The sequence below is a fragment of the Poecilia reticulata genome, chromosome 18, assembly GCF_904066995.2.
Source record: "Poecilia reticulata chromosome 18, P_reticulata-male-v2, whole genome shotgun sequence".
Classification (NCBI taxonomy): domain Eukaryota; kingdom Metazoa; phylum Chordata; class Actinopteri; order Cyprinodontiformes; family Poeciliidae; genus Poecilia; species Poecilia reticulata.
The window spans coordinates 15,484,735-15,506,520 of NC_088847.1; the positions used below are offsets into that span (position 1 = coordinate 15,484,735).

Here is a 21,786-nt window from a genome sequence, read left to right on the forward strand (position 1 = left end):
GACACTTAACACGATGTCACTTCTATGGGATAGTTGAAGGGTCAGTGTCATTATAAAAAAAAAGAAAAAGAAAAGTGATCCCTGCTGGAAACTTGCCAGCAACGATACAAGCTAAAAGCATGAGACTGTATCTTTTGACATCTCAGGGATAGAAAGGTTTCTTTGGCCACCAACAGCAGAAGTAAAAAAAATAACATTTTCTCTCTCTCTATTTGACGAAGATGAAATTTTAAGAAGGAAACTAAAGGTAAACACTGCAGTGAGTCTGCTGACAGTTTCTTTCACCTAACAGTAGTAAGAGGTCAAAACACATTCATATCTAGAGGCTCTATCTGGAATCAAGTAAACTAACTTGCATGACTTTTCTTATAATGTTGGAGGGAGCAGATGGAAGTGCACATACACGCAGGTCTTGTTTCGAGGCAGTAGATTCTCTTACTGCACCATCTTCCTAACAGTTTACATACGGAAATAATAGTTTGTTTGAAATAAACGAACTCATCCATGTTTTCATTAAACAATGGTAATGAGTTAAATAATAATATGCAAAATGAAGCAAGCAACTTGTTTTTGTTGTGGCATCATGTGTGCTGGTGTTAAACCCCCCACCCCAAAAAAAAACACTTTGCATGAATGCAAATAGAGATTTTGTTGGACATAAAGTCATGTGATGTCTTTGAAATATATGTGGCCCTTTTTATGCATTGCTGAGAGAATTTCGGGGGTAAAGAATAGAAAGTATAAGGGGGAAGGTGTTGCAACAACATTTCATGATTCGCTAAACTATAATAAAGTTTTCCTGATAATATTTGACTCTTTTGAATATTTGGGACTCGAGGTAAAAGGCCGTAAGCGAACTCTGACACAAGCTTTATACAAAACCTTAAAATATGTGGCAAACTTTTTTCAATGATATTTGTAAGCTTTTATCCGTTTTGTGCATTTATTATTATGACTGTTTGATTATGTAGGAGACCTCAGCATCCATGTTGAGAATCCATAAAATATGTCGGGGGGGTTGATGTTTATTGCTCGTTTTCACAATTGATATAAAGCTCTTTGAAATGACTTGTTGCTGAAATGTGAAATCGTTGCCCCATTACACAGTACAATGCTTTTCATTGTTGTACCTGTGCGTGGCCAGGAGGTAAGTAAAGCATCCCGCATAGTCAAATATGTGAGACTATTAAGTAACGTCACTGGAACCTTTAGCATTGCAGTCGAACGGTTTCTGTGGCGGCGGTGCACTAATGTGGTGGAATTTCTCCAAAATTATTTCTAGCAAGCTGGTTAATGTGGTGATCAAGCCGAGCACACTATGGTGCTAAACACATAGGAAGAGAGATGATTATTTTTCCATTTCATTATTTCTTTCAATACCACTGACACAAAAAGGCTGATGGATAATATTGTGAGAGGGGCAGAAGAAACGCCAACAGGACTGTTTTCACTTACATGGCTGCAGAGGAGAGCTGCTCCTTGGTGAGATTCAGGGGGTGATTAGAAACGGAGATGCCATGGCGGCGTGGATCCTCTCCCTTGGGAAGATTTCCTCTCAGGATGCCATTGTTGGCCACACTTAGGAAGGACACCACGCCGTGCCATGCCTGATTGTAGAACCACACCTACAAAACGGAGAATGTTCTAGATGTTGCATGAGATCTAGCATTTATCTACATATCCAAAATTATGAAGCAACATTAAAAAAAAAAAAAACATTCCAAGATCAGAAAAAAATAGAATACATGCTTCTGATAAATTATAATTTACTTACATAGTAACACATTTACCTTTTTTTTTTTTTGAAGTTATGCCTTAATTTTAACATAGTTAAAACGGTAAGGACTAATGCAAAATTCAGATGATATGATAATTCACGTAGTTCAGTCTGTGTGAATTATAGCTTTTATTTCTTAGCTAACATGAGTTGCATCTGGCGTGGTCTTTTGCCACTGTAGCCCACTCCATTGATTCAGAGCTTGTATTCTGTGTAGCAGGTTTGCATAGCTACCGTTACCACTCCATGTTCTCGAACCATTCCGCCTATTCTCCTCTGAACTCTGATTTAAAAACAATTTTTTTTAGTCAATGCAATTTCCAGTTACTAGACATTTTATTTTGTCTTTTTTTTAGAATATTCTCTATTAACTTGGTAATGCATAGAGATCCCAGCATGTTAGCAGTTTCTAAAATATTCAGACCAGCCCATGTGGTAACGATAACCATGCTGTCTTTCAAGCTACTTAAATCAGTCTTTCTTCCTCATATTGTTAAACGGTTTCAACTTCATTAAGACATATTTTACCATACATAGCCAGATGCTGCTATGTGATTGGTCAAGAATTCAACAGGTATGCCTGCCTAATAAATAAAACAGAGAATTTGTCTTACTATAATGGCCATAAGGAAGCAGGTGAAATAGATTATGAGCATTAGTTGTTGCTATGATCTATAATAAAACACTGGTACCGTGGGACACTCCTCTAATGTTTTGTGCTGCAGTTCTGTGCTTCAAGTCCACTGCTAAGCCAATTTATTTTATTTATTTTTCCAAAAGAAAGGAGTTCAAATGACATTCTGAGCTTGTTGGAGGAAGTACGGACCATCAAAAATAACCAATTGCATTGAGAAGCGTGTATTATTTTTTTTATTAATTGGGCATCAGTCATCTCACAGTGAAATCCTGATGCGACACAGCGCACAAGCCGTGAAGCAAAAATATTTTTAACACATTCTTTTTCATGTAAGTGATTCTCTGAGCCTTTGGTTGCTGGGGAGCTGAAGAAGAAGAAGAAGAAAAAAAGAGGATGAAAGAAAGTGGGTGTGAGAGAGGACTCCCCGCTGGTAGTTCAGCGATAATTAAGAGTGGATGGTGTCTGAGTACCAGCCTAACACAACGAGCCATCACAAAGGAGCCTGTGAAGGAATTAGCACACGCAGACACACACACACACACACACATGCACACACACACACACACACACACGTGTGCACTCTGCCTTGCTTTATCTCAGGAAAAATACCTGCCATTTTATCAGCAAACCTCTCCAAAACATCAATCGTTCATTGAAGACTGACGAGGTTTGAGAGCACAAGGCTCGTCGACTAAATACGTAGTTTTGACAAGCAGAGTGGAAAAATCCTGTTAGAATTTTTACTTTTTAGAAAAATTAAAGAGCATCAAAGAATTCCACGGAGGAGAGAAATTCCCAGTAAGAGAAGTGTTTGATGTTTGTAAGGGGGATTCAACATAATTTTATAATTTAAAACAAATTTACTGAATTTGAACAGACTTGATTTTTTATTTTTTTTTGCCAGTTCTGCTTAAGGATATTCAAAAACATCAAATATGGGTTATTTTAGTGCAATTTAATAGGGACTTTGTTCATTATTTGAGCCACTCTGTCTCAATTACTGACACTTTCATGAAACTATCTTCATTTCTGTGTGGCGTTTTTGTGATTTAAAAGTCTAAGATGTTAACATGCATAACATACTGCCTTTATGTTCCTTTTAATCAATCATGGTTGCTCTCAAACTCTAAACCACTTCTATGTAGCTCCGGATGTATCTTCAGAATTGATGTCCCAATTGGAGGTAAACCCCACATCAGTCTCAAGTCCTCAATCTGACAGCTTTTTTCCCAGAATTGACTTCGGCTAAGTGGGAGGAGAAGTCATTTTGCAGTCCGAGAAGATGCTCAACTATTACTTACAACATTACAATTTATGACAGTTTCATTTGAATAAAATGTTGCATTAGCGTTTTCTTGCCTGTGTGCTCCATTCCCTTTTAATCACCACAGTTCCCCCCAAAAAGCCCCAAATGCACCACACTAATTTTCACCTCTCCTGCCGTCACACTTTCATCCTCTTTAATTTGACGCAACGGCCTCGGAGTGTTAATACGATACCTTGACATTGTCCCTGGTTCCAAGCTTCTTCAGCACCGCCTCGGCTCTCTGCAGGGTCTGATCGGTGACGTTATCCTAATAAAGACGGGGGAGAAAACAAGAGAAAAACAATCCTGAGTTGAAACTTAATTGGATACCCTTAGAAAAGCACCAGTGCTCTTTGAAATGCAAAGTGTGAAGCAGAGGGGAGACAAGAATTAAGACTTCTGGAGAGCATTAGGGAGTACTGAGCCACTTATTTTACTCAGGCTTCAGGGGAAATAAAATATGCCCACCATATTTCTGATTGCTTTTTTTTTTCTCCATTTTTGACATTTCTGGATTTGTTATGCAAAATAATTAAAATGAGTGCACTATTACCAAACGGTGCCTTGTAAATGTAGTCAAACCCATTGAACTCTTTCCATATTGTCACATTACAACCTCATTGTTTTATTGGAATTTTATGAAATAGACAAACGCTAAGTTGTGGGGTGGAAGGAAAATATTGACTTTCAATTTAAAAAAAAGTTTTATGTGCATTTGTATTCAACCCCTTTTAACTTCAATCACACCCAACTAAAATCCAGTGCAGTCGATTGCTTATAAAAGTCATGTAAATTAGAAAATAGTGTCCATTGCATAGTAGAGCATTGGATGTGTTAAGTGGATGTTTTTTGGACATCTGTTGTTTTGACATAATGACACTCCTGACCACATGGTGAAGATAAATGGACATTTTCAACTTTTCGCACAGTGCAGGTAACTAAATTGAAACAAAAAAATTATTCCCATCGCATCATCCGAGTACCATCTCTAACCTGGAAACCATACTCAATGGATCTCACTATCCAGGAGCTGACAGCACATTGAAGGGTTATGGAGACTTTGGAATACGTCTGTGACCACATTAGGTTACAGACTGTTGCAACTAAAACAAGGAGGTAAAAAAAGATTGCATGCTGCAAGATTTCCACTCACAAAGGCGAGGGCTAATAATATCAGAAAAGTCCTCGTTCAGAGTCTTGCCGACTTCTGATCACTTTAGTTGGAGAAATGTTCCCTGATTTCAAAACTTTGGCTGAAGTGGTGCTTGTAGTTCAAGTGTCCAGTGTGGCGGCAGAATGGATTCAGCCTCCAGATTAGTATCGAAACATCCGTGAAAATCAACTGTCCAAGACACACAAGTGGGTGGGCATCTCAAGTCCATGCATACCAGGTGGAAATAATAAGACTGCTTTCATGTCACAGGAGGTGAATCATCCATAATTTAAGTGCAATTGTTTGTTTTCATTGCTCATATACAGTTATTGGGGCCAGAGTCAGTGGTATTTGTCACTGTGGAGAAAAAGTAATATGTTTTCATCTGCTGGATGTGTGATAGCACAATGTGGATTCTCAGTTGAGCTTCTTCAGACTGAATATTAACTCAACTCAGTGAAAATTAAATGCATATTATAATTCTTTAAAAAGGACAGATAAAAATAGATTATGACTAGATGGTTTTTTTTTGACCATGTCAGTCAAAATGACAGAAAACAAGTCTAGTTTAATCCTCCTGTTGGATGGATGGAGTGTTGTCAGTATAAATACAGCAGTTGTCGAAAAGCCACTGGGAGGACAACACCTGCTATTTGTTAGAGAACATAAGGAAAACAATGCATTATAAGGATTCAGAAGAAACAGAAAAACTATCAAGAATACAGTTGTGGAGAAGGTTATATTTACAAAATAATAGTTTTGAACGTCTCAAGTGCACTGCTCAATCTATCATCTGACCATGGAAAGAGTAAGGCAAACTGTAACCGAACCATGAAGTGGCTGTCAACCCAAATGACAAGTTGGGACAGAGGAGCATTACTCAGTAAAACAGCCAACAGTCTAAGACAACTTAGGAGATGGAGAGACCAACATCAGAGGAGGCAACATGACTCTCTAGGACAATTATTAAAGGGAATATATGATAGGTGTACATTTCATATTCAGTGATACAATTTAGATCTAACCATATTCACGTATTAGAACAGCCCAGTTATAGTCAAACTTGTGGCCAGATTTGAAAGTCATGTCCACTTTCCAAAAAAGAATGGGCAAAAATGTCAGCCCCTATGAGTGCAAAGCCGGTAAAAGGCCTTCTACGTGTATTGTTTGCAGCAAATGGTTGTTCTATAAAGCATTTAACTAAGGGGGCTAAAGAATACACAGATCACAACTTTTAGGTTTTTATTTGTACGGAATTTTGAAAACCCTGTTTTGTTTTTGTTCCACTTCATATTTAAGTGCTCCTCTGTTTTACCATAAAAGAGAAAATTCAAATGAAACACACTGGAATTAGCGGTTGCAATGTCACAAAAAACGTGAATACGTTTAAAGGCAATGAGTTATTTTACAGAGCGCCACAACTGTTTAATTACCTCATGTAATCAATCATGCAAGAAAGACAATTAAATCGGATAATAAACACTTTTCAAAGTGGTGAGGAGATGCAAATGTTGGAGGGAGAGCAGACCGGACAGGTTGCATTAAAAGCTGCTGCCCTCCACTTGCGCATCATGTGAAATGAGCCTTGAGATGAGGGCGCGAGATGATGGGCGTCCGATTTTCAGAAGTGGCATGCTGACACCACGCTGTTGAGCCCAGCCGCGAGAGTGCTGAGGACATTACATGTGTGATATAAATGCAAATGGACCTCCTGTTGGACCATCAGAAGCAAACGAAAGGAGCGGGGAAAAAAGAGGTTGTGTGTGAGCGCGTGTGTGCGTGTGTCGGTGGGTTGCAGGGGGGAAGTGTATGCGGTATCAGAGAAGTCTGAGGAGGTAAAGTGTCAGTGACAACTGGTGTGGGAGGTGGGAGGTGGGGAAAAATAAGAGGAGAGAAATCAAGAAAGACATCCCAAGAATGCAGGAGTGTGCTCAGGTGCAAATTCTTGTCTGCACTGACACGGCGGCAATGGAAAGGAGAGCAATGGACAACAAAGAGACATCTCCAGCTCCAGAGACAGTTACAAGGGGCTTATTTCTCTCCATTCTACAATCGTTCAGTCTCAAAAACCTATAACGCACAGTGGCATTCTCAGAAGTGCAATGCTTTGTCTATTCAGAGCATTTCTTGTCCTCCTTTCGAATCATTCTGCTTGCATGGCTTAACAAAATGTTTACACATCATTTCAGTAAGGCAGCATGAACTCATCATCTTCTTCTGTATCAGTGTTGGGGGGGGGGGTGGATGAAAGGGGGACAAGGGAAGAGCTCCGAAATCTCTGCTGACAGAAATATTTGTTGAATAACATTCTCCCTGTTCCAAGTCTATTCATGCACGGGGCCGAGAACAAGACTCCTACGCTTGTCTGTGATGCATCCCACAGCAACAACCAAAGGAAATCTTCTTTTTGCGTGTGTGTGTTTCGCGTTTTCACTCCACTCTGGGATGAATCGTGCCAAGCAGGAAAAAAGAGGCTCCAGTTGGGAGAATTCCCGAGGATTAGCGGCAACTGAAACAAGATGAGAAGTGGGCCAGCAGCTGCCTGAGTCTAATCCTTGACAAACTCCTTCCTGCTCAACAACAATGACAAGGCTAGTTTGGCCCGAAGACCCCAGTCAGCGCCGGGGTTCACGACACACCGCTGAAATGTGCGAGGGAAATCTTTTTGACCGTTTCACTGGTCAAATTGCCTGTTTGGTAGTTTTTGTGTATGTGTGTGAGTGTGTGTGTGTGTTTGCATTGCAGTTGTCCCCTTACTCAGCAAATGGTGTTCACATTTTTTCCATACATTCTCATTCCACATATTGGTAACCAAAAGCCTGTTGTGACAGTGGCTCAACAAGGACTGGAGTTGAAAACGCCTGGTCCAAATTGTCCTTTCTTGTCTAGGGTTCAAGCTCAATATTTCTGATGTAGAAAGTAAAGTTGTTTGAGAATGTATAGTGTCACTCGCCATCAAACACCAATGTACATAATTTTTAAAACCCATATCAGACCCTTTTCCAATCAGGAACATACTAAAGACTACTAGGTTAAGCTAACAGCAACACCCTTTAGTATGGATTCTGTTACTGTGCGAAGAAAACTGAAGATTTTCAGTATCAATGTGGTCTTTAAAGATGAAGGGTGCAGAAGAACAAAGAGGCAATTTAATAGGAAAGTATTTTCTATTTAATCTCTGGGAGGAAAATTTATTGGAGTAAAATTACTTTTTAACGTTTTTTTTCTTTCTATAATGTCTGTCTACCACAAAACCTGGTGAATTTGTAAAAGTCAGATTAAAAATTCACACAGTATTGTTTTAGCACACCTAACCACACTAACCATACTGACTGCTAAGGTATAATTCAACATGTCCACTTCACAACACAATCTTTGTTTTCCGAATTACTTAAAAATCACTAATCTTGCTTATTTCCACCAAAAATTCCCTTTCCATGTGAAAATGAGATGCAAATACAAAATATGCGACATGTTTTGTGTGGACAGATGCATTGAGAGTTTTTGGAAAACATGTAGTGAAACCTGCTAAAAATGTTTTGACATTATGTCTGCAACATAAACATGCCAAAGCTGGCAGCGTATGTGTCGCGTTTTTGCTTCTACATCCTCCCCGTTACAGGATGTTGTATAGTTTTCCCACAAATAATATTCATACGTTTTGCATTACGATAGATTTAAAATTGTTGAGGCGGCAGGTGCAGATTTAATTTCATATAATGCAGCAAAAATGAATGTACAAAATCAGAATTGTGTCATAAAGTCAAAAATCAAAATCTGAAATTTTAACACAAAAATAGAAAAGAAATGTGTTTCCTAACAGAAAATTCTTATTTGGGAGACTTTCACAGGAAACTGAGGTTTTAGAAGGTTACAATTATTAAGTGCAAAATAGTTAACTGATTAAAAATGAATCAACTACGCTCATGCAAAATGGTTTGAGTGGATAAAAGCAGAGCACAAAAAAGCAAAATGAAAACACGCAAAGAGAAAAATTTAGTATGATTTAGGAAATGGGTAAATTGATTTGAAGCAATTTTTGTGGTACGTATTTAGGATTACTTCTGTTGCATTAATTAAGTATTTACAAGTATTTTCAAGTAGCATTTAAAACCACCTGGTCATCTATTATTTCCTCCTATGTACAGTAACAAAGCTACAACAAGCAGATGTATAAATAAGCGGATATTAACACAGGTAGAAAAGAGTCAAAGATTATTACATTAACAGATTCAGTGAGGAAAACTTCCTTCAACGGGTTACAGAAGCATTTCGGGAAACAGTCGAACTCTCACATCATCCAACTACTGTGTGTGTGATTTTTTTTTTGTCTTTCTTTCCTTTTTGGCCTAATTATGAAATTTTCAGCACTTAGGCTTTCTGCTTCTTACTGTTCCCAATGCATCCCGCTGCACATAATTCCATTTCTACCTGCTGGATACAGAAAATGCAATTAAGCCAAAATTTAAATGCCCACTTCCCAGTCGGAACTGACAAAGTACAAAAAAAAAAAAAGTGCTACTTCCATTTACCGTTTCACATTACAAACCTGCCAAGAAGCAGCAGAAAGCCAGACATTTCCCAAGGACAGTGTTACATGTTGTTTTTTTTTTTTTATAACAAGGACAGCAATGCTAGGACAGTTAATGCCCAGCCATTAAGGGCTACATCATTTCTGCTGCTCAAATTAAAGTCACATTAGCATTGAGATCCCGGAGACGCAGGGGGGTAAACACGGGCGAGGATGATGCTGAGGTTGCCTGAAGCCAAAGCAGCCCGCTGATCTTAGAGTAGTTAGAATGTCCACAAATTTAAAATGTTAATGAGTTTATTTGCGGGAAACAAACAGAGAGGGAAAATAAAAAAAAAAAGACAAAAGAGGGAGACAACTGGGCTTGGCATGGGGTTCTAGAAAAACTGCCCCTGAGGCTATAAATACTTTAGCTTGACTATAAAACTTCACATGAGCTAAACTGACTGAGTTTAAGATTATAAATACAAACGACATAAAAACCATGTGTGAGTTAAAGTCCTTAAAGGATTTTGAGCATGAATTGTTTTAAACATGAAGCTTCTTAACTTCTTGGTCTATTTAAAGTATCACACAGCTGTGGTCTGTTGCCATGGACACTCAAAGACAGATGTGAGGAGTGTTGGTCTTTGCCCCTCTTTTTTATTCCTTTTTGTTGTTCAGCAATTCATCAAGGTCTACACACTACAAAAATTAAGAGCCACCGTCGACACAACACAGGCAAAAAAAAAAAAAAGATAAATAAAGAAAGCAATGTTTAGATGCAAGAGCTGCAGCCTTGATGTCAATGCTGAGACGTCGCTGTGCTTATACGAACTCATTTAAAAGCCAAGTCCTGAATCGAAACTTGTCTCTTTATTTATTGCTTTAATAAATAAAATTTAATATGATTTCATTTATTTATTGTTTTCATATTATTTTTGGAGCTTACATGTAGGGTTATTTTCTTCTGTGCAAAATTTTACTTTGTGACAGGCTAATCTATTTAACAAAATACGTCTGAGCAATCGTTTAATGAAGTTGTCGAAACTACAATACACGGCAGTCTAGACTACAGTGATTTACAACGCCAAAAAAATCGAATTGTGTACTAACAATTTGAAAGGCGCATCAATTTTTTGCTTGTAAAATCACATAACAATTACGCACGTCTTCTTTGATCATTGGAAAAATCTTTATTTGCATTATTAAATTTAATTTTATTCTTGTATGGGAATAAAGCGTCACAAAATTGCATCAACTAATATCTGGGCTAGATCCAGTCTCAACTCTTTCAAAGTTGTGCACTGTATTTAGCTCCGTCGCTCTTCAGTTACAGAAAATATAAAAACAGCAAAAGGGGCAAGAATAGTTTTGCAAGACAGCGAAGGTTAGGCAAAGAACTGGGGGTATGAACAGGCAATTTAACCTCGAGTAAGAACAGTGCTAATGTTTGCATCTACTCATGATGGCCAGTTTTCAAACTATTTAGGGTTTTTTTTTTGTTCTAAAGACTTATACGAACAACTAAATGTTTTAGTTTCCCAACCAATACTGTTTCTGAGGATGATCAAACACAAAAATTTCTAGTTATTTTCAAACTCAGTGTTCATACGTTTTCTTCAGCTGTCAAAAAAAAATGTCCCTGTCGCAAGTTGCAAACATCCAGACAACACACACATGTGGTGAGATATTAAAGATTGATAAGACTAGTTAGTTTTTTTTTTTTTTTTAAAGAGATGACTTAAGAATTCTACTCTTGTTTTTGTAATAAAGCCTTTACAAAAGAGAATCCAGTCTCCACAAAAAAAGTGTTGGATTTCCAGAACTGCGGTGCTGTTTCAGAACCATTAGACGTAGACACAAAGAAACCAACTGTGTAAGCCAATCTGGTGCAATCAGTGCAAACATTTATGACGTACCTGAGATGAGTTAAAAAGATTTTTCAAATCCCTGAAGACATCCTCGACCTCTGTCTCGGTTAGACGGACTTGTGAGTTGACTGCTCCCACAGAAATGCCTCCATACCTGCAATCACAGAAAAAAAAACAACTAACAAACAAAAAACACAAGTGGAGACGGATTCATTTGGAGAAGAAGGCATACATATTGACAACAGCAACAGCAGGCGTGCCAAACGTCTGCATTGGTGATCATTTTGTCTTTACGTCACGTATGTGTTTTGTACACATACGTGAAAAAAGGTACACACCATCTCAGCAGTAGTAGTAGTAAACCATTGTTTGGACAAATTTGCACAGTTTATTGACACAGAATTTTGCCCCCCCAAAAAAAGAAAGAAAAAAAAAATAAAACCATTAGCGCAAGAAACTGAGGTTAGATCCATCTGCAACAAGAACAAGTCGAGGTGGCATTTTACAATTTGATCACTTGTAATCACCTCTATCTGACACCTTTATGGTCATCTGTCACTGTTCCCCTTATCTGTCAATGTAAATAATGTGAGGGTATGGCGATGCGCCTGATAAACACACCAACAATACACGTTGCCTTATTTTGCACTTGGTTAAGCGCCTCTCCAAACGGCACATCGACAAGGGGCCATAAAAAAAACAAAACCTGGAATCATATCACCAACAAAGTGATTATTCTTCCCGAGTCAAGCCATTACATAGACAGACAATATGTCAATCATCAGACCACGGTGGAGGTTCTGTGAGAGTAATATATATTAATGTATATACATATAAAATATGGATTTATTTAAGGCTTTTTAAACATCCTTTTGAGAGGCGGCCATACTCATGGAGGGTACACGGAATGCAAAGGAACTACTAGAAACGCGGACAGCTTTAGAGTCACGATTAAACAAACGTCAAGCTAATTCCTTTCATTTCCATCACTGACAGTTGGCGGAAACTGTTTCCATACAGCAGAGTGACAGGTTAAGGAAAGTAAATCAAAGAGTGGCCCACAAGGATTTGTCAAAACATTTCAGCTGCAAAATCCGTGAAGACGAGAAATGACAGCATGCAGGAATTTGGCTGGGTTTGTGGGAGAAAAAAAAAAAAGTGGTGCTACTAGAGTATAAAATAAATATTTGTTACCTTTTTTTTCCGGAGTCCTCAAAAGTCTTGATCAAGAAGTCTGTCATGTTCCGTCCAGTTAAATCCAGCAGAGTTTCTGTTGTGTTCTGTACTCTCTGTCAAAGACAGCAAGCCAACAACTGTAAACAATTGTAGACCCTTTTTCTTTCTATGCATGTTTTCAAAAGAACATCTGGTTTATTAGGGAACATCAAGGCACCCCCTTTTTTCATCAGTTTTACTTGCATTCAGCCAAGCTGTGTTTTTGATCAATGTGTATTTGCAGTAAAAACAGCTGCTTCCTACAGCTGCCTCAAGACAGAATCACCTAAAATAAGCTCTCTGCAGAGTTTTCGTCATCTTATGCAGGCTTCTCAGAGAGCATGTCACAATCCACAGGTGTTTGTGTTTATCATTACTGGGATTATTATTGTTAAAACATCTTGCTATGTTCAGTTTTTATCATCATCATTTGGGTTTTGCCATTCTAGTTACTTTCTTAGTTTTATTCCTGTATTTTACTTTTGAATTGATTTCGTACATTACTGCCAGGCATCTCTTGGTTTGTAGTTCTTTGAGTCTTAGTTCAACTCCCTTGTGTAAATTAATCTCCGTCCCTCAGTTTCCCGTCTTGAATCCTGCTACAGCCGTTTATTTTGATTTTATCTTTTGGTTCCTCAGTCGTTTTCCACCCCCTTCTCCCTGCTCTAATTTTAAAACAGAAGCTTATTTATTGTGTTGGTGCACAAGAAGCTGGTGACACCGACAGTGGTGCTCCAGCAGTTTCCAGTTCATGATAAATTTGAGCCTACATTTGTTCCTGAACATCCTAACCAACTTTTTTTTCAACAAAAAGGTGATAGTTTGGGTCAGATAGCAGAAACCTGGACATAATCGGGTGTTGCAACAGAAAAATGACACCCAAAACTTTTTAGACAATGGAGGTTAATGTTAAACTTTGCTTGTAACTTACTAGGTAACATTTACCTAAATATGAGTGGTGTTTTTATATCTTAAGTTTGTATGTGTAATTTTTTTTTTTTTTTTTTTTTACCTTTTGTGGATTTAAAAACATACAAAACATGTTTGTGTGTTGCAAAGTTATTCCACCCCGAACAAATTAACCAGCTATTCATGGCGATGATGCGTTTGTGACCGCGTGTGTGTGTAAACTTCAGATTAGAACAATGAGGATAATGTCTGAAAACAGAACTATCAATCGGGTTAGATATGTATTCTGGCACAACATACCCTAAATCATTTGTATTCAGACCTGTTGTCACATCCTGCGAAGGGCTGCTCATCAAACATGTCTGAGCTGAAATAAACACTCACCTGTGCATTACGATTCACTGTGCAAAATCAACAACAGTAAAAAGCAAGAATACTTAACAGGTGGCATGTGTTTACACTGCTGAGAAACACACTCTCAACTCTTATCATAATAGTCAATTAAGCTTGACTATGGGAAGCCTGGCTGAAATTGAGACCCCTGCCAAAAACTCAGAAAGCTGTGTCTAATGTCAAAGGACCTTAATTAGATGCCCCTCTGTGGATGAATGGGCACATTCAAACATCCAATTAGGAAGGGGTTAGATTCAGAGCTATGAATAAACTGCACCTTGTGCAGAGCGATGCTCAGTGGATGAACGCCGCCTCCACAGATGCAATTGCAAAGCTTGTTCACAGAGGTAACGCTAATTACTAAGCAGAGTTGTCCTTTATAAAGTTGGGTTTGGACCCCCAACTGTGATGCAATTTATCCACATGCCCCCAGTTACAAAAAGGGTTGATGAGTGAGCTTTACGTTCAAACAGTATGTTGTTTAATCGGTTACCGCTGTGCCAATTAGCCTTGGATGTATACTCATTTTTCTCACTTAGCATATAGAACTGCATTTCAATTAAAGTTAAGATTGCTACGTTGCCTTGAAAAAAGTGTTTATATCTCTTCAACTTTCACATCTGGTCTCAAAGCAACCACAACTCTTCAGTGTACTTGTAGCATTATGGGGCCTTTTTCAACACAAACATTTTGCACCGATTTCTTCACGACATTAGACTGAACTGAAAAAAAAAAAAAGATTATTACATAGATGCATAGATGAAGCAGACATGACTCTATTACACAAAACTGCTTACTCAAATGTCATAGAAAAGATCAGTACATATCAAGAATTGGGTTTTAAAATGACTTACAGTTCAGAACTAAGTAAGCTCTTGGAAATGAATGCATTCATAATGCCAGTGTTTCTGAAATAGACCATCACATAAATCTTATCTAGCCTGATTTTGATTTGGAACTGTGTCTTCTTTTAAAACAATACGGGTTTAAAAATATAGGATAAACTGTCCTTGCTGGCCACCAAGTCCCATTATGAACCTACATATAAGAAAGAAAGCCCTTATTTTTTAACAAGAATGTGTTTTTTGCACCATAACCAACTGTCTTCTGAATTTCCAATGAGCGAAAACAACAAAAACCTTCTGACTGCGCCAAAGAAGCATCAAATGCCTCAGAGTAACCTCTGCTAAGACCAGCTAAATAAGCTTCTGTTTCAGATAGGATGCTTTTAGAAACATGCTATGCAGCACTACTCCTTGTGATTACTTTTGCAAGGCACTATAATTTTATACAGAAAAACATTGGTGGCTAAATTAAATTTGGACTGGAAAAGGCAAAAACAAAACTCAAATGAAAACGCAGTTCTGCAGAAAACTGCAACGCTAATTTAAAAAGTGAAGAAGAAGAAAACAAGGAGGATAACTGAAATCAGAAGGCAAAGAAGAGACAAGATGAGAAAACAGAGGAAGAAGAGAGTCCCATCTGGCTTATGAATCAGAGATAAGGTGGATGAACAGCACGACAACCTTGGCTTATCTCTGAACAAACATGCTTCTCTTTCTGAAAGCCACGGGAACCGAGACACAAACAAACAGAACCTAAAGTAAGAGCTTCCACGATCCACTGTGCGCACAATGAGTTTAGACTGTGTGGGTCTAATTATTTTGGCCTTGGTCCATGTCGTCCATCAGAAAGACTGAAAGGGGGAACATTATGTGAGAATAGTACCTGGGCTTCCGTCAGCAAGGCTCTGTGTATTCAGCTGTCCGTTTAAGTCGTCTGTTCTCTGTGCGGCTTGACGGCCAAGGAAGCGAGTCGGGGTGAGGGAAATGTAAACCAAGAAGTAATCAAATCCATTGAAGGAGCTGGCATAGTTGAACACTGCAGAGATGCGTGAATGAGTTGTGTTCTTGGTGCTGGTTATGGCCACGCTCCCATTGAGGTAAAGCTGAAATTGAATTCTGTGTTTGTGAACTCTTTTTTTTTTTTAAATTAAACTTTTAAAGCTGTAGAGTCCCTTGTCTTACAAGTGCTGAACAGAATAATGATGCTGACAAGCCTGTGAGAAGCCACGGTAAAAGCAAAAACCCTTCAAACTTTTATAGCAAGTATTGCGTACCACTTCATGTTGGAACAGCGTTACTTCTTAGACGTGAATGTCAATATGTGTTTCTGGAACTGCTCAGACATTTGTTGAATGTCTGCAATCACAACCCCATAATAATTTAAAACCTAGCCTGATGTAGCTTTTAGATAAAGACAAAGGACACACTATATTGCGAACATGCAGCTCTAAAAAAAAACAAAAAAACCAACAATGTCGTTGTTGGAGACTTTGCACATGTGGTGATGGATTTTCATCAATACTACTTATGTCACATCTTGGAACAAATAAGAAAAAATGCTTTACTCCTCCAGATCACAAGTTTATGGTTTGTAGGGTTCCTGTATATTTCCCAATTCAACTTTTATAGAGGTGAAAAAAACACACACACAAAAAGAACAAAAAAAAAAACCCATACAATTTAACTGCAATGTTTAGGAACTGATTCCTACAACCTGACCTCAAAGCAGCAAGAGATGCTGCAATTACTTTTAACCTTACACTGCAAATATTCTACTACAAGTCTTCTGTTTTGGCACTGTTTTTGCCAAAGCAGTGCTAGTCACCATGCAGACCCATCTCCTTTATCTTCAAAAAATAAAAAACTATAACTTAATGGCCGACCTGAGCAGCCTGACAGATGAGGAGGCCAAGCAGAGTATTCTGCCAGGTTCTAAATGATAATGACATTAATCGTAATGTAGGGAATACGTCGCCTTTATCAATTCCAGTGCATGCATGGCTGCCTGTTCGTCTGTGAAGGTTAAATATCACAGATGAACGAGAGTCAATACCTCAGAACTGATAGCGGGCTTGCTGTTGCTTGTCATTACCATGGAAACATTGTTTCCACACTACCTCCTGCGGTGTAGTATCCAGTATTTTCCCCCATCTCTCTTATTTTCTGTAGCTTCTCAAGGGCATATTCTGAGGATTGGCAGGATAAAAGATAAAAAGAAGAAAACTAGTGTGGAGCTGGTGCACTTTGTCATGATTTATTCAACGGGAGAGTATTCCAGGTCAAAGGAAGTACATCCTCATGATATGCTCTACTTTCATGGGTGGTCTTTGCCATGGACTTGAATTAATTTAGAAGCCTTGACAGTGGATTATGGTGTACATATTTGCAGTGTAGTGATACGGTCTATCACCTTCCTATGTATTTTGAGTACCTTCATACATGTGCAATATGGTGTGTGTGTATATACAATTAGTCATCCTGGGATTTTTTGACAATGGCAGCATGACAGTTACTGAATGAACTGTAACAGCTAAAGAGTAATACAGAATACAGAAAAAAAACTAACAAGATATAAACTCAACATATTGTACTCAAAAGCTAGAGTGAAGTCTAAGGGTGCGTTCAGACCACTCAAGCTTAGTTGGCTTTCTCAAAAAAGTCAACTCTGGTCGCCCCATTAATAATGATAATGGCGTAATAATTCAAGCACACCCTCTCAAGGATCAATAAACACATTTCTAAAGAAAACTGAACACTGGAAAGTGCAAAACATTTTACAGATCCGAAACAAATAAACAAATGGATTATGGAGTCTCTGCAAACAAAGTTGCCCTTCAAAATATACTCATCATTAGACTCAGACAAGGAAAAACAGGCTGTATTGTCAGGTAGGACTTTTGTGGAAAAAAAAAAAAAGTGCAAACTTACAACTGTGTACTGGGGCGTCAAAAGTTTGCGGCGTTTTTCGAATGAAATTAAAGGGCAGAATCTCTTTAGCGATTAAGCAAACTTAGTGTGCACTACTTTGCAATGGCCTTTTCATATTTTGTTTGTCGATTAAAAGAAATTCATTCTCGACTTCCGGTACGACGGAGACAGCCCATTGGTTTTTTTTTTTTTTTTTTTTCCCAAGCCGTAAATCTGCAAGGCGTGATTATGCCTTGGTAGAAGCTCCATGTTTGTTGTATTGCAGTCGCCGCTGCTTTGTAACAAATGCAACATATCATGACACACAGGTTAAATGGTTCACCACAGTCATTCAGCTTGAATTCAAAGTGCTCCCCAGCTGCAGCTGTCATGTTCTGCTCTTAAACCAGTCTGGCTTGTTCTTCCTCGCGGGGTTTTTTATGCTACACTCTGTGGTACGACACCATGAGCCTGGCAAGTGCCTGATGCAAGAGTTCACTCCTCGTTAAGGGCTTGACACACAGGGAGCGATAAAACAACAGCAACACGACAACGTCATAGCAACCAGGGGTAAAACCCAACATTCAGGAAGCGACATCGCTCCCTCTCCATTCATTTCCTGCCATAGAGAAAAAAAATTACTAGGATTTAAGGCATTCCTGATAACAGTGGTTTTAGAAACTATTAAACCACGACTGTATTAGTTATGATGGAAACCAGATCATCGGGTATATCATAAATAAAATGTTAATGACTCAGCCATAATGCACAACTTGTACATTAAATATATTTGTCACCGTGTTCGTCATGACTCATCAAGCAGCAGTTAGTCATCAAGACAGAGCATTCTGGTGTTGTGTGTGTCAGATTGTGCATATGACCCAACAGATCACGCTTAAGGACGAAATAAAAATCTAACTGTGGAGAGTTGGCAGCACAGTTTTATCCACAGCTTAGAATCAATGCCTTAAGAGAAAAAGCTCTATTTCATCACAAGATCATGCTGAATCACGGTCTCTCTACCATCCAAAAATCAGATACCATCACAAATCTTTTCCAGTTTCTGATGTCGAAATACAAGCCTTGAAAGCTTGCCGACTCACAGTGTGTCAAAATCTGACTTCTGCCAAATACACAAGGCACTGCATTTTTTACAAAAGGAAAGTATCGAGGGCAGAGAAAGTGACATTTCAAGCACCTTCACACACAGTGTGTGATGACTGGCAATAATCCTTCTGCATGATGGTAATTCACTGTCCTCAAGGTTGTTTCCATGAAAAAAATGAGACGATTTAATTCTCTTTTACAGGATCACAAATCGAGGAAATAAGTCGCCATGAATAAATAAGGAACAGTGCAAGTGGAGGTAACAAGACGAACGTTGTGGCCTTGATAAATGGCCTTTTTACTAGGGCTGACTACTGAAGCTGCTTTCCACTAATTGCATGCTGGGGAATGGCAGTACTCCTGTTAAGTTACAAAGAGGCAGAAATTTGAATAATGAGAAAGAAATTCGGGCAGAGACGCATCTAATGTTTTCCTCCCTCAGCTGAAAAGCAGAGAGAGAATGAAGAATATATCAAGATAATAATAAGAAAAAAAAAATTTCAGGGAAAGACCTTGAAGGCCCAGCAGGATACGAGATGGCAACAATGCTCTCATGTGCTAGGATTGCACATCAGAAGCTGGAAAAGGTTACGGAAAGGGCACTACTTCTGCTTGACTGGCTCAACAATCATCCTTTAACATGATTCCTGGACAGCTGCTCCTTTAAAAGTGCTCCGGATGGTCTTGTTACGGAGAAGTCCACCATTTTAGTCTCACATGGCTCCTACAAAGGATTGGAAATCCACGCCAAGTGTGAAATAGCACATTACAGTACTTCATTGTGATATAAGGAAGCTATAGGGGGGATTGGGAGAAACTAAGCAGTGAAATTAACAGTTTGAGGGAATATTAATAGATTTCCTGCTCGTTGGAAGGTATTGACTTTTTTTCCTTTCACAATGTTTTTTTTTTTTTTTCATTTGTCCTTGCAACATGACCAAAAAAAAAAGCTAATTAATTCAGAGTGAAATGCCATGGAACTGATTTCATGTAATGTAGCTGCATTTTTTTCAACTCTTTTTTTTTATCCCATCGCATATATCATAATTTTATTTTATACTCATTCGTATGGCTCACAACAATAACATTCATATCTGTACTATGAGTTGAAATGTATGGTATACATTATATACATTTGCTTTATACCAATCCCTGTGACACCCCTACGTTTAGCTCACCAAGTTGTGAAATTGCATCACTGGAACATGCACAGTGAGCATAACATCAAGGAACTATTCTATTGATATGTTTTCTTTTTGCTTTTATTTGTAAATCTATAACTTAGAAGTTATATATCCAAACTCAAAACACCAAAGACTGTTGCTGACATATTTGTAAGTTGAACTCAACCCAAAGATCTATTTTAAAATCACGTAAATAACACTGATGTGGTGCTCGTCTTTATCTGCATGTTCTGCAGCAAACTTTCTACATAATTAACTTCAAATGAATAAAGATCTAACAGCGACGGGAAAAAGTTATCTTCATTCGTTACGCCAGGATGGCATGCGTTAAAGGCTTTATGTATTATTCATTATGAATTTGCAAAAATAAATATATGGAGCACGGGAATCGTGCATACGTCGTCTGTATTATGAGCCCTTATTAATCTTTTTTCAGTGTTAAAGTCTAATTTGGTGCTATGTAAATTATCCGTTTCATGAATATACTAATGAAAACCTATCTGTTTTGTTTACCAACCAGGCAAACAGCATTAATGCATCGTTTTTTTAAAAGTCAAGTTTGAGGAGTTGAGGTTAAAATAACCTCTTTTGATTTTATATGTTGCAGCTCGAAAACAATCTGGTCAAAATGACGCATGAGCATCTATACCTCAAAGACTTTTAAAGCAGCTCACCTCTCATCGAGGATTCAGACAAATTTCTACATCGGCATATTTCACTGTACTGTTGTCTGGTCTGGCTGCTGTGCCATGCTGACCATGCTGCTCTTCACAGAAGAGTAAAAACTTGGTGGAAAAGAAAACTACAAAATGAACGTAAGATGCTCCCCCGTCTGTTGCATCTACCGTGAACTACAGTCATTATTCTGCGTACCATTTGCATATTATATCATTGCTTTAGGCATTTTATTCTTTTCTTGCACGTCGAATGTCCTGGTGATAGTTGTTTAATTGGTCCTGCAAAAATAACAAAGGAGTTACTTCTAATCTAATATAACCATATGGTTGTAAGCTTAAGAGAAAACCAAAGTGTGACCTAATGTGAGTGAGTCATGCCTGATCAAAAGGCATTTAGACTTAATATTATATTCCCCCCCCAAAAAAAACAATAACAAAAATATCTGAGAAATATGCAAACACCACCACTGTCTCGTACTTAATGGAACATTTTCCTAGTTTTTAATGTTCAATTCCACACCTACCTTGCGCAACAAGATTTGCTGAAACACCTTCCCACTTCTAAAATCCGGTTATACCAAGGCTGCCCAGCAGCACACAATCCAAACTGTGTGGGCTACAGCTTATTTCCTAAGAGATCTTTCTAAAGCTTGTGAAAAGTTTTTGGGGAGAAAAAAAAAAACTTGACAGGTGGTATTTCAGCATCATAAGGATGCCTGTTAGGCTTTACAAGCAGTTGTGTAGAACAATATGCAAAAAGTAGTACACCGTCGTATCCTGCAGCATGATTGTCAAATCATTACAGAAAGATAATGCTCACTCTGGTTATCAATGAGATGTTTAAATCCAGTTCTCTTGCAATGCTGGTACATTCCACAAAACCAACGTAAACAGACCAGATCGACCCTAGGAAGAAAAATCCATCTACTTTCTCTCTCTCTCTCCCTCTAAACTTTAGATTTCTCATCATCATTGGCCAACAGCAGTGCAAATCATTTAGCTCTAAATGAAATCCCACTTGCTCTCCGCATCACGATTAGTTCAGCCAGCAGGTGGCTGCAGCTTGGCAGTGACGCGGCGTCCCAGAGACGCCCATCGATCCCCCGCTTGGATCACTTCATTTCAGGTCCGACCGTGAAGCATTTGTCCGGGTTGCATTTTGTCCATGTCTGTTGTTGAAGTAATGGTCTATGAAGAATCGGTATCGATTTGCTGCGGGATGAAACCTGCTAAGTTCCCTGGACGTATGATGTGAGCAGAAAAAAAAAGCGAAGTCTAGGCTGGCCCTGCAT

General features: G+C 38.5%; 1 protein-coding gene across 7 annotated transcripts in view; it reads right to left on the reverse strand.

Moving 5' to 3' along the window:
- The window catches only part of LOC103480793 (phospholipid-transporting ATPase ABCA1), a 213,883-nt gene that overhangs the window by 66,847 nt on the left and 125,250 nt on the right, over positions 1 to 21,786 (reverse strand). For all 7 annotated transcript variants that reach the window (XM_081600003.1, XM_081600007.1, XM_081600001.1 and 4 more), the window contains 4 exons: positions 12,452 to 12,546; positions 11,306 to 11,411; positions 3,914 to 3,988; positions 1,456 to 1,625 (listed from right to left, as the gene is read on the reverse strand). In XM_081600003.1, coding sequence (XP_081456129.1) covers positions 1,456 to 1,625; positions 3,914 to 3,988; positions 11,306 to 11,411; positions 12,452 to 12,546 — 446 coding nt within the window. The remainder of the gene's footprint in view (positions 1 to 1,455; positions 1,626 to 3,913; positions 3,989 to 11,305; positions 11,412 to 12,451; positions 12,547 to 21,786) is intronic.